This window comes from Chroicocephalus ridibundus, chromosome 3 (assembly GCF_963924245.1).
Source record: "Chroicocephalus ridibundus chromosome 3, bChrRid1.1, whole genome shotgun sequence".
In the NCBI taxonomy this organism is placed as follows: domain Eukaryota; kingdom Metazoa; phylum Chordata; class Aves; order Charadriiformes; family Laridae; genus Chroicocephalus; species Chroicocephalus ridibundus.
In genome coordinates, this window is record NC_086286.1 from 90608598 (window position 1) to 90621974 (window position 13377).

Sequence of the window (13377 nt, forward strand, 5' to 3'; positions counted from 1 at the left end):
CAAGTTTTTGTTATGAAATTTGAAACACATGCCATCTTTAAGGTTTTGATATTTTATATGTTCGTAAAGTGACAAACTTTGTCACATTTTTGAAGAACTATCTGCAGCTGCTTTACTACATCTTATTTTTTTCCACCCTGTTCAGGATAAAGGAAGACACAGCAGAGTACGTTGCATCTCTGAAAGCTTCCCATCAGAGGGAAGTGGAGAAGATTCTTTGCCAGCACGCAAAGGAGCATTCTACTTCTAAAGTAGCTGAACTAAACAGCAGAATTGCAACACAAGAGGTAAGATACAGTAGATACATTCGTTACATATAAATATCTGTTAAAGTTACATCTTTCTAGATTACTATAAACTTTATGTTTCTTTAAAGTAGGAGCTATTGTTTCAAAAATGAGCCTGTGCCACTGTATTCACAGAATCACAGAATGGCTGAGGTTGGAAGGGACCTCTGGAGGTCATCTTGTCCAACCTCCCTGCTCAAGAAAGGTCATCTGGAGCCAGTAGCTTAAGACTATGTCAAGTCGGCTTTTGAATATCTCCAAGGAGGGAGATTCCACGACCTCTCTGGGTTTAGAGATCCAAATAAGTGCTTGGTCACCCTCACAGTAAAGAAGTTTTCCTTATGTTCAGACAGAATTTTCTGTATTTCAGTTTGTGCCCTTTGCTGCTTCTCCTGTCACTGGGTACCACTGGAAAGAGCCTGGCTCTATTGGCTTTTCACCCTCTTCAGATATATATTGTAAACGTTAATGAGATCCCCTGAGCCTTCTCTCCTCCAGGCCAAATGGTCCCAGCTCTCAGCCTTTTCTCATATGAGAGATGCTCCAGTCCCTTCATCATCTTCGTGGCCCTTTGTAGACTCTGTCCATTAGCTCCATGTCTCTTGCACTGGGAAACCCATAACTGGATGCAGTACTTCAGATGTGGCCTCACCAGAGCTGAGTAGAGAGGAAGGATCACCTTCCTCAAGCAGCTGTCATATCAATGCAGCCCAGGATACCATTAGCCTTTTGTTAACTTGGTGTCCACCAGGACACCCAGGTCCTTCTCTGCCAGACTTCATCTGCCAAGCCAGTCATTTCATCATAGAGGGTTATCAGGTTGATCAAGCATGACTTCCCCTTTGTGAATCCATGCTTACTGCTCCTGATCACCTTCTTGTCTTTCACGTGCCTGCCAGGTTTCCAGGATTAGTTGCTCCATCACCTTCCCAGGGATCGAGGTGAGGCTGACTAGTCTACAGTTCCCTGTGTCCTCCTTGCTCTTGAAGGGTGGAGTGATATTTGACCTCAGCATACATAGTTGCATCCCATCAGGGCCACGGACTTACGTATGTGCAGTTTGCATCAGTATTCCCTGACCAGACCCTCTTCCACCAAGGGTGTACCTTCCTCATTCCAGACTTGCCTCCTACTCTCTGAGGCCTTGTATTCCTGAAGGATGGTCTTGCTAGTAAAGAGTGAGGTGAAGAAGGCATTCAGTCCCTCAGCCTTTTCCACATCCTGGGTCACCAGGGTCTCTGCCCCATTAATCAGCAGGCCCTTATTTTCTCTAGTTTTCTATTTGCCACTTGGGTGCTTACAGAAGCCTTTCTTGTCCTTGCCAGTCTTGCTGGATTCAATTCCAGGTGGGCTTGGGCTTTTCTAACCACATATCTGCATGCTTGGACAGCGTCTCCATATTTCTCCCAGGTTACCTGTCCTTGTTTCCTTGTTCCCACAGTCTGTGTGCTTCCTTTTAATGTTCAGGTTTTTGCCAGGAGTTCCTTGTTCATCCATTTCAGTCTCCTGACTTTTTTGCCTGACTTTTTTTGCTTGTTGGGATGGTCTGCTCTTGAGCTTGGAAGAGATGATCCTTGAATGTCAACCAGCTTTCTTGGGCCCTTCTTCCTCCTCAGGGCCCCATCCCATCTTTCAAGCAGATCTCTGAAGAGGCCAAAGTCTGCTCTCTGGCCTTGTTGGCCTGCTCCCTCCTCTCAGGGTCCTGAACTCCACCATCTCATGGTCACTGCAGCCAAGATTGCCTTTGATGTTCGCATCACGTAACAAGCCCTTCCTTGTTTGTGAGTTTAAGGCCCAGCAGAGCACCTCTCCTCACGGGCTCCCCTGTCACTTGGGTCAGGAAGTTGTCATCAATGCTCTCCAGGAACCTCGTGGATTGCTTATGCCATGTTGTATTGTTTCTCCTACCAGCAGGTATCAGAGGGGTTGAAGTCCCCCATGAGGACCTGGGCCTGTGATTATATTTGTGCATTAAAATTTCGGGAGAAGTTTTACACACGATATGAAGGTAGAGAGAGCTATTGCATTCAGATTTTCTCAGAACTTTTTATAACTGAGGATTTATAACTTGAAGATTGAGACTTGGTTTCATATACTATATATGTACATGTGTGCTATTTAACGATCCACTTAGAGGATCGTTAAGTAGCACACATGCACATGTGTTAGAGGTAGTGTTGTTAATATATGCATCACTTATACCCGCAGTACGACAATACTGATTATATTTTTGGCGTTTTTTTCCTACATAGGTTTTCACATGTTGCCATGGGTATTTATGTTAACGACGAATATTTTTAATCTTTTTCTAGATATTAATAAAACATCTCCAAGAACAAATCAGTGAACAACAGAGACATCAGGAAGCCCTTCTTGTTTCACAAATGCGAGAGGAGCTCCTTCAAAAAGAGGTATATTTAAATTTGGACTGGGGGTACCTTAGTCTAATAAAAGAGTTTTCACTTTTATCCATGTAAAGCCTCAAATTACATAGTCATTTAATATAGTAAATATAGTAAAGTTAAGTCTTAGAAACAGTATCTTTCTCAGTTGCTTCTCCATCAGTTATACCTGGGAATATATTTTTCTAACACGAGCAAGACGACAGCACAGCACAGAAGGCAGAACTTTGACCGCTTTTATTTATTTTTTTTAATTGTTAGAAATGTCTGACTTCTGTATTAAGATTGATCAGCAGGTTAATCCAAGCATTCATAGCCTCCTCTTTGAGAGTTGTGATGGGTAGTAAATAGACCACAGGACTTTTTCCTTTCTGAAGAGGATATTTTATTATTTTTCCCCCATTCTTTGTTCAGAAAAAGCCTTCCGTTCTTCATCCTTCGTTGCCATAAAACTGACTTAGGCAATTATATTCTTGGTTTTCTCCTTTGATATCTATGAAACTTGAAGTCTCTTAAGAAAAGAGGTTAGTTGTAATAGTTCTTCTAAAATTCACTCGGTTTTGAGAGAGGTATTCTAGGTTTTTTCTAATCTTCTACTCTAATAGAATATAATAAAAAAATTACACTTGTTCAAGTTTTCATTTTTGGGTTAATATTGTGTAAAATTGCTGTCTGTCTTTTAGCTCAAGCTTTTCAAACTATTGGCTATGCTTTTCTTGTTCTTGAAGTGCTGCCAATCTCTCTTTTTTTTTTTTTTTTTTTTTTTATCGCCTCTTGTTCAGGAGGAGGATCTAGCCTGTCTTAGCATTGTGCCTATGCTTAATTCACCATCTCCTTGATGTATGAACATTGCTAATTTTAACTTCATTTTGATAATACAGTAATTAACCTACAGGAGTTATTAAAAAGAATTCTCCTATTCTGTAAGGGACTGAGACCTCCAGACGTTTAATCTTGTTTGCTGCCCTTATTTAGAAGAAATGAGAGAAGTATCAGTATGTGTTTAGTACATACTTAATACAATTAATCTTAATCTCACTAAATTTATTCAGTATTTATTTTATCCATGCAAAATTCCACCTCTGTTGTGAAGTTTGTAGGGAGAGAAAAAAGATCATCTATTAAACAAGCTCTTTATTTGCAGAGTAAAGGCTGAGACATTGGGTTGATATTATGAATCTAGTTAAGTGTTGCCTTTGCATACAAAGCTTGTTTCACTCCAATAATCTCAGTATATATAATACTTACTCCTGGGAAAACGGGGCGAGAGTACAATGAGACAAATGTTAATCGTGGGTTTGTTTCTTCTGTGACTGTTTGGTTTGCAGATTATTAATAACAGTGATGATTAAAAGAACGATTATCCTGTCTGACCCACACGTTACAGGCTGAGTTTGAGGTGCTGGCGTTTAAGAAAATGTAATGGAGTGCCTTTGTTACAAAAACCATTGCAAGGCTATACAGAGAGAAATGTCAAAGTAAAGCCTTACTTTTGCCCTCTAGCATGATTGCTGTGCTGCTTATAAAATACATTTTAAGCATTAAATGGTTAAATAAGTTGAGCTGAGAAACAAAGGCAACCAAACCTGCAAATGTAACTATTCATGTTAGGGAAAACCACTACTATTCGGATGGAATTGAGAGTCCTCTGTCTAAAATGCTTACTTCAAGAAAAGGCAAAGTTTTTTTCTGAGGCTCACTGGAAGATTGTTATTTGAATACTAATCTCAAAAATTCTATTCATGGATGTTTTGCAGTGACTATATACTTCTCTTGTATAACAGCTTGCACATAGGACAGCTTCGTGTTTAACATTGTTCTGTTGCTGGCAAAATGTAGGGAGCCCATTTTCTCCTGGGGCTTTTCCCGCCTCGTAACATCTTTCCTGCATGAATTTTTCTTGTATTTAATTACGTACTTGAGATCACGCATCAGCCCTTCCCTTCAGTGGGGCAGCTTAGCAGACAAGCAGCAGACGCTCATTTTCACAGACCTTATGAAACTAAGATTTCTGCTCCTCTGACAAACGTGGCTGAAATCGGGCCACAGGTTCAAAGCTGCTGGAGTAACGGACGGGCAAAAATGTAATAATATCGGTGTTGTTATTTTAGAAGACTGTGTTAAAAAATGGAAATAATAATAAGCCATCTTGGAGTCACTTCTGAGTAAGAGTGACAACATGTTACGAAGCACACGATGCTTCCAGCTACTTTGAATTCAGCAGCGGAGAGCCAAGGATGGCTGAGTGCTTGAAGAGGGTTAGCAGTCCGCAGATATATTGGGTAAGGGGAGCTAAGGGTTATAATAAAGGATAAAGACTTCAAAGCTTTTGCTTATACACATTAAGAAAGGGACCAAAAAGGACTTTAGATGTTAAAGAATAGGCAAAGAATGAGAATAAACCAGTAGAGCTTTATAAGAAAACATCCCTGAATTTCTGGAGGATTAGGAAATCAGTTGTAAGTCATTGGTAGAGTTGATTTGACCTGGCAATTTTGATACCCCAGCGGGTTTGCAATCATGCCTGCTAGCAGCATGTCTTTTCCTAATTTATTCCTTAGAAATACACTGGTACATTTTATATTTGATCTTTATCCAGGGTGTGAGAAAGGATCGTGTAAGAACATCGAATCATAATATGCTCTATTAATTTTTTAATAAGTTTAGCAGTATAAAAATCGACCATGAATAATCATTTCGTAAGACATTATGAACAGGATTGGATTTCTCAAAAAGGACTAGATTTTCATATCCTCAGGCCACTTCTTACACATGAATAGATGGTAATCTAAGTCCCTGAGCCCCTACTTAAGCTTTTGAATAAAGGAGATTTCTCTTTTATGTCTTCCTTTCTTCAGCCTTTGAATGGAGTGATTAAATAATGCAAATATACTTTGAATGGAATCTAGTTCATACACTACTTAGCACAATGGTAATGATTTTCATCAATTATCTCCAACTGCAGGTGACGAAATTGTTGGAAGAACTGAGAGAGGCTAAGGAGAGCCAGAGTCCTGAAATGAAACATTTCTTGGGTCTGGAAAAGAAAATCAGGCATATAGAGACCAGACACGCAGTAAGAGAACAAGAAATTCAAAAGGTACCCCGGAGTATATCGGCATTTACTTCTCAAGAGCAATTTATCGGTTTAACTGTAATTCTATGGTATTTGTCCATTTAGTCCACGCTGGAGGGGGGGCAAGTACTTCTTGATACAGCCATGGTTTTGTCTTTGGTGCCTGCTGATGCAAGTGAATGTGGATGCAGTGCTAATCAGCACTTCCTTGCTGTGGTAATTAAGATTACTTGCGCATATCAGGTGCAGAACTTCCTCACAACCTGATCTAAGGAGGCCTTGCTTTTGCAGAGGGTTGGACCATGTGACCTCTGGAAGTCCGTTGTGTCATTCATTATTTCATATTTCAATTACACAACGAAAGCTAGATATTGAAAAATTGACCAGAGTTTGTAATGCAATTTGTTAAGCTATGATATATTCCTCAAGTGAACTGTAATTTTATTTTCTAGTCCTCGAAGTCCCATTCGGAAAAGATGCATTAAAAGTATAGAAACATCTTGTAGCAGTTTACCACATACTGATTTTAATACCCGAAACAACAACAAAAAAAAGCCTTTATCCTCCACAAACTAAATTTGGATTTTGAAGGTTGGATCTTTGTGATTCAGCTTCTTGTAGCTGACATTTGCCTCCCTTGAATGGGTAAAACAATTTTGCATTGATTTTTTTATTTTATTTTTCATCTTATTTTATGTCATGGTCTCCATCCTGATTCTTCATCTATCTGGGAGCTTCTGTCATCTGGAAACAGTTTTGTAGTTCATATAGATTTTATTTTTTCTTCTCAACAGTTTACTGCTTAAATATAAGCCTGTCTTTCCTTAGTGTTCTAACTTAGGTTTTACTTAAATACATGAAGTCAAAGAAGGGCAGCTGGACTGGAAGATCATCAAACCTGTGGTAGTTCTTAGTTTTTGGAGTTTGTTCTACCGTTTTGAAACCGGATCTCAAGGAATACATTTTTATGTACCGAATTGTTTGTGATAGAAGGTTTTATTCTCAACAATTTCCTCATCAGATATTTCATTTTCTTCCCCAAAAGAGCTGTGCATAAAACAAGTCACTGGATTAAGAACAAACCCTGCCGCTACTGATGATTTCATTATTTTTGTTTTAGTTCTGTCCTGCTAAATGCAACTGTAATACAGTTACTTTTTTATGCTATTCATAGAATCATAGGGTTGGAAGGGACCTCTGGAGAATCCAACCCCCCTGCCAGAGCAGGGTCACCTAGAGCAGGTTGCACAGGAACGCGTCCAGGTGGGTTTTGAATGTCTCCAGAGATGGAGACTCCACCACCTCTCTGGGCAGCCTGTTCCAGTACTCTGCCACCCTCAAAGTAAAGAAGTTCCTCCTCATGTTTAGGTGGAACTTCCTATGCTCAAGTTTGTGCCCATTGCCTCTTGTCCTGTCCCCGGGCACCACTGAAAAGAGCCTGGCCCCATCCTCCTGACACCCCCCCTTTAAGTATTTATAAGTGTTGATAAGGTCCCCCCTCAGCCATCTTTTTTCCAGACTGAAGAGACCCAAATCCCTCAGCCTTTCTTCATAAGAGAGGTGTTCCAGTCCCCTAATCATCTTGGTAGCTCTCTGCTGCACCCTCTCCAGCAGTTCCCTGTCCCTCTTGAACCAGCGAGCCCAGAACTGGACACGGTACTCCAGGTGTGGCCTCACCAAGGCAGAGTAGAGGGGGAGGATGACCTCCCTCGACCTGCTGGCCATACTCGTCTTGATGCCCCCCAGGATGCCATTGGCCTTCTTGGCCACAAGGGCACATTGCTGGCTCATGATCATCCTGTTGTCCCCCAGGACTCCCAGGTCTCTTTCAGCTGAGCTGCTCTCCAGCAGGTCAGCCCCCAACCTCTACTGGTGCATGGGGTTATTCCTCCCCAGGTGCAGCACCCTACACTTGCCCTTGTTGAATTTCCTAAGGTTTCTCATCGCCCAACTCTCCAGCCTGTCCAGGTCTCTCTGTATGGTGGCACAGCCTTCTGCTGTGTCAGCCACCCCCGCAGCTTTGTGTCATCAGCAAACTTGCTGAGGGTGCACTCTGTCCCCTCCTCCAGGTCATTCATTTGCTTTTGTATAATGTGAGAATCTCTTTACCATTTCTGTAGTGTCTGCTGCTGCCTTGTCTGTGATCTATCTATCTCCACTGAATTCATTACCTGGCCTGTAGTGTTTACTAAGATGTTTTTTGATGTATTTAAAACAAATAGAAATAATAGCATACGCAACAGTTACTACTAAGTAATTTCATCTTTTCTGGTGCTACTATGCACCGTTACGTATTAAGCTTTGGGTTTTGTTTGTCCCAGTTTTGCACCTTTAATCATCTGCAGTGGGGCACCGAACAGCCCCCCAAATATAAATGAACTGAACAAGAAAAGCTAATTGCTGAACAAGCAGTTATTATTGCTTGTTCCACAATAATTATGGCCTTCAAGTGATAGGACTTTCCTTAAAGAATATTACAAATAATAGTGGTGTGGAGATTTTGATATCTGGTGACGCTTTTTGAGTAATTTCGTAGTATCATAGAATGGTTAGAGCTGGAAGGGACCTTAAAGGTCATCTACTTCCAAACCCCTGCCATGGGCAGGGACACCTCCCACTAGACCAGGCTGCTCAAAGCCCCATCCAGCCTGGCCTTGAACACCTCCAGGGATGGGGCATCCACAGCTTCTCTGGGCAACCTGTGCCAGTGTCTCGTCACCCTCACAGGAAAGAATTTCTTCCCAATATCCAATCTAGATCTCCCCTCTTTCAGTTTAAAACCATCACCCCTCATCCTGTCACTACACTCCCTGATAAAGAGTCACAGAATCACAGAAAGTTCAGAGTTGGAAGGGACCTCTAGAGATCATCTAGTCCAACTCCCCTGCTAAAGCAGGACTGCCCAGAGCACATTACTCAGGGCTGCATCCAGGCGAGTCTTGAAAGTCTCCAGAGAAGGGGACTCCACAACCTCCCTGGGCAGCCTGTTCCAGTGCTCTGTCACCCTCACCGTAAAGAAGTTTTTCCGTGTATTTGATCAGAACTTCCTATGTTCCAGCTTGTGCCCATTGCCCCTCGTCCTGTCACTGGGAACCACTGAAAAGAGCCTGGCTCCGTCCTCCTTCAACCCACCCTTTAGATACTTGTATGCCGTAATAAGGTCTCCCCTCAGCCTTCTCTTCTCCAGGCTAAAGAGTCCCAGCTCTCTCAGCCTTTCCTCATAAGGGAGATGCTTCAGTCCCTCAATCATCTTAGTTGCCCTTCGCTGGACCCGCTCCAGTAGTTCCCTGTCCCTCTTGAACTGGGGAGCCCAGAACTGGACACAGTACTCCAGGTGCGGCCTCACCAGTGCAGAGTAGAGGGGGACAATGACCTCCTTTGACCTACTGGCCACACTCTTCCCTATGCAGCCCAGGATTCCATTGGCCTTTTTGGCAACAAGGGCACACTGCTGGCTCATGGATAATTTACTGTCTACCAGGACCCCCAGATCCTTCTCCTCAGAACTACTTCCCAGCAGGTCCACCCCTAACCTATACTGGTGCTTAGCATTCTTCCTCCCCAGGTGGAGGACCTTGCCCTTGTTGAACCTCATTAGGTTCTTCTCTGCCCAGCTCTCCAGCCTGTCCAGGTCACGCTGGATGGCAGCACGGCCCTCTGGAGTGTCAGCCACCCCTCCCAGTTTGGTATCATCAGCGAACTTGCTGAGGATACACTCTGTCCCATCATCCAAGTCATTAATGAATATACTGAACAAAATTGGACCGAGTATTGACCCCTGGGGGACACCACTGGTTACAGGCCTCCAACTAGACTCTATGTCCCTCCCCATCTTTCCTTTAGGCCCCCTTCAGGTACTGAAGGCTGCTATAAGGTCTCCTCGGAGCCTTCTCTTCTCCAGGCTGCACAACCCCAACTCCCTCAGCCTGTCCTCCTAGGAGATGTGCTCCAGCCCTCTGAGCATCTTTGTGGCCCTCCGCTGGACCCTCTCCAACAGGTCCATGCCCTTCTTATGTTGGGTGCCCCGGAGCTGGATGCAGTACTCCAGGTGGGGTCTCACCAGAGTAGAGGGGCAGAATCATCTCCTTCGACCTGCTGGCCAGGATTATGCCATGGATTCATGTAAAAATTAATTCAAACTTTTATCTGGAGCAGCTTCAGACCTTTGTCACTACAGGATATTTTCTGATAATTCATAGAACTTGTGGTTTTTGAAAGCACATTAATAACCCATAAGAGGTCATTCAGATTTGGTTTGTTGCTCTTGCAGAGCATTCTTTTAATTAACACATTTAAATGGCAATTCAAAAGGTTCATTTTGATTACAGAGGGTTTTATGTTACAGGCTCAGCTTTGTCTTAAATATTCAAACTTTTAATTGCCGCTTTGGAGAGGCTAAGTTAAATTCTCCTGAGGCTCATTAGTCAGTAATGGATTCTGCCCTTCTGTCATTAATGCAGATATTTAAAGGAATTTATAGCTATTGGAATGATTATTTTTTTTTAATATTCAGAACAAATTGTTTCCACTTAACGTGAGCGTTGGGCTTTGAAACTAAGCATCAAATGTAATGAAGTGGCACATTTTTGCAAAGGGGCAGCATTGCCCGAGTATTTGACACGGAAGCCGCAATGGTGACTTGCTTCTCATTTGCAGGCGACCCAACTAACGCAGCACGTTACTGAGGCCAGGCAAACGCAGGAGGTTGAGAAGTGGCGAAGACTGGCACAGCGGAAGAACCAAGAACTGGAGAAATTTCGAGTGGAACTGGATTCAATACTAGATGTTTTACGTGAACTGCAGAAACAAGGGGTTGTTATTCCTGCACCTAATGCCAGTGGATTCAGCATGACAGACAGCTGTTGGGAGACATGATTAGGTAGGAGTTGATTAGAGAAGAATAATTTTAATATTCAAAGTTATGTAGAGAAAAATATTACTGAAAATCATTAACCTGACACTCATAAATTGAATTACATTTGGATCTTATTTGTAATCATCTTGCTTGTCCAAAGGTAGATTGGCATTGAGTGACACCCCACTCATACTGTAAGTCTTACATTTTGTTAGTAATAAAGTTACATGCAATTTTAAAAATATTAGGAATACTGAGGTTATTCCATAAACTCAATTATCATTGAAAACTTCCATTTGATGCTTTTTCAGATGCTGTAGAACATGCCTGAATATTTTTAACTCTTGTTTATAACTTGTCTTATAGCGATTCCTTTGTTGAACCATTTGAGGAATATGCTGTTTGGCTTGTATTTTTAGTATATAGAGTTATTATTTTTCATTTGGTAGGGCACGCAGATCCTCTTTTCCAACATTTTGCTTTTTCTTCACGACAGCCTCCAATTCATAAAAGCATTCCTTCCCTTATCTTTAAGAGCCCTTTCCAGTTTGTGAATGATGGGCGGGCTGGAGCGGAGCAGGCTCTCTCTGGTGATGCTCAAATTCAAACTATTCTCTGTTCATCTTGCAGAGCTTTCCAACCGTGCTAGTCAGAACGATGGCAGGGTGGCCATGCTGAATTGTTATGGGGCAGATATGAAAAAAAGCCTGTAAAATAGAGTGTGAGGGTAGTTATTGGCACCCTTTTTAAAAGGGAAGGCTGTATTGAGTAAGATTTTTTTACAAGGGGCTGTTCTGGATCTACCAGAGTACCATCTTCATAGATGTACACTTTATTCTGTAAAGATCAAGCAAATGTGAAGACAATGTACTACAGCTCAACTGCAGGGATACGCTGGTGGGCAAATATTAGAGTTGAAATACTGAACAAACTGGAAAAGGGGCCAGACAAAAAAAAAAAAAAGGGAAAAAGTGATAATCTTCATGAGTGACAAAGGAGACTAGTGTGCTTAAGCAGGAATAATGTACCACCCAAGTGCTGACCATGGACATAACGTTCTGCTGAGCTGACGGGCATCATAGCAGGTACCAAGCTGAATGTAGAGAAACCATTGCCTTCTCCCTCTCCATTACGCCCTGCTGGAGTTTATTCACCAAAGCGTAGAGCCTGTAAGAGACTAGGTAGCACAGAAGCCATTCCTCCTGCATCGCTAATGTGTAACTTAGTGTGCTAAGCTTTTGGTCCCTTGTTTCAAAAAAAGGGATGGACCAGCTGGAGGGAAAAGAACAGTCAGCAATCTGGAAGGGGTAGCCTTCGGAAACACTGAGCTCACGGGGGCTGCCCTGCTCCAGCGAGGAGCCTGGGGAGGGAAGGTGTGGATGGCTATTACAGTTGTCATATACGAAAAACCTGCTGCTAAAAGGATAGAAAAAGGAGCAGCAATACGGCAAATTAAGAGAAAAATCAAGATTAAGATAGCTAGCTCTCTGGTGGCTGGAAGGACAGGTTTTCAAACAAATCAGTAAATTACTAGTGGGGAGCCTCAGCGCTGCACGTCCTTAAGAATTCCACAGCGCGTACACTGAGGTGGTAGCTCAATCAGCTACACTTGCCTAGGGCAAAGCAAAGGTCAAGCTACAGCGTACTCATCACGTCCTCTCCTCCTGACCATTGTAATTTTGTACAATGCACGCTGTAGTTGGTTGTACTGGTTGAAGCCAACGTTTAAGTCAAATGTGAAATAGTTCAGGTCTGTCTAAATGGAGTTATGCCTCATGTTTCTCCGGGGAGCAGCAGTAAACGTGCATTTTGGCTTACACAAGCATGTGACTGCGCAGAAAGAAGGAAACGGTGTAACAAATTATACCATATAGGCACAAACAGTAATCAACAGTGCAAGGTTTTTATTATTTTTTTTTTTGAGCACACACACACACACACAAAGTAAGAGAAAGCGTATACACATATACAGAGATATTAAAAAAAAAAAAAAGGGTTAGTTGGCAATTGACATAGTAATTGTGATTGTTTCATATTCAGCTATTTTCAGTGTTTTCATTGTGGGTGTTTTGTCCCCAATAATGAAGTATTAGTCTGTATTCCTAAAAAGTGTAAATTCAATAATGCATTGTATATAAAATATCAGCCATGTGTAAATATGCTGTATTTTCTTGATTTGAGACTGTTTTGCAAATGAAAAAGATAAAGTTGAATCATTTCAACTTACTGTTTATTTCCTGTACGATTTGCTGTACCTGTAACACTGTATTAAATTGTGTGATGTAAAGTGAGTTGGTTTTTTTTAAGTTAGAGCCACCCTTGTGTTCCCAGAGAGGCCAGGTCATGGGTGTAGGGATGCCAGGGCACTGCCTGGGACAGGAGAGCTTAGGGGAGGCATTTCTGCTCGCTGGAAACTCCCTCTCAAACGTATAATTCTTAGGTCATCAAGAGGGGGTTGCAATTCAAACACCTTTTAAAATTCTTACATTCAGCTCTCAGCAAATGATGGTATCTTACAGAGTTTGAATAAGAGTCAAATTAAATTCTCCCTCTGAGTCTCTCTGACTGAGCGGGGACAGTATTATTTACCAAAAATGTAAGCCATAATATGGTTTATACTGCGTCCCCACATGCATTTATGTAGTTGTACATTTCCTGAAGCATGGTCTTTAGTTATTAGGCATTTACCACGAAGTGGGCACCCTGCACAGCACCAGACTCAATCTGGTCTTGAAGGGCTGTAGGAATGGTGCTCTT

The 13377-nt window shown here is 42.1% G+C and overlaps 1 protein-coding gene across 5 annotated transcripts in view; it reads left to right on the forward strand.

Annotated features, from left to right (window-relative positions):
* Positions 1-13377, forward strand: part of CEP162 (centrosomal protein 162) — a 57149-nt gene that overhangs the window by 38318 nt on the left and 5454 nt on the right. For 3 of the 5 annotated variants that reach the window (XM_063330056.1, XM_063330060.1, XM_063330057.1), the window contains 4 exons: positions 146-287; positions 2600-2698; positions 5655-5789; positions 10422-12593. In XM_063330056.1, coding sequence (XP_063186126.1) covers positions 146-287; positions 2600-2698; positions 5655-5789; positions 10422-10640 — 595 coding nt within the window. In that variant the 3' untranslated portion in view covers positions 10641-12593. Of the gene's footprint in view, positions 1-145; positions 288-2599; positions 2699-5654; positions 5790-10421; positions 12594-13377 lie in introns of those variants that run through there. The other 2 variants (XM_063330059.1, XM_063330058.1) reach the window with 1 other exon arrangement.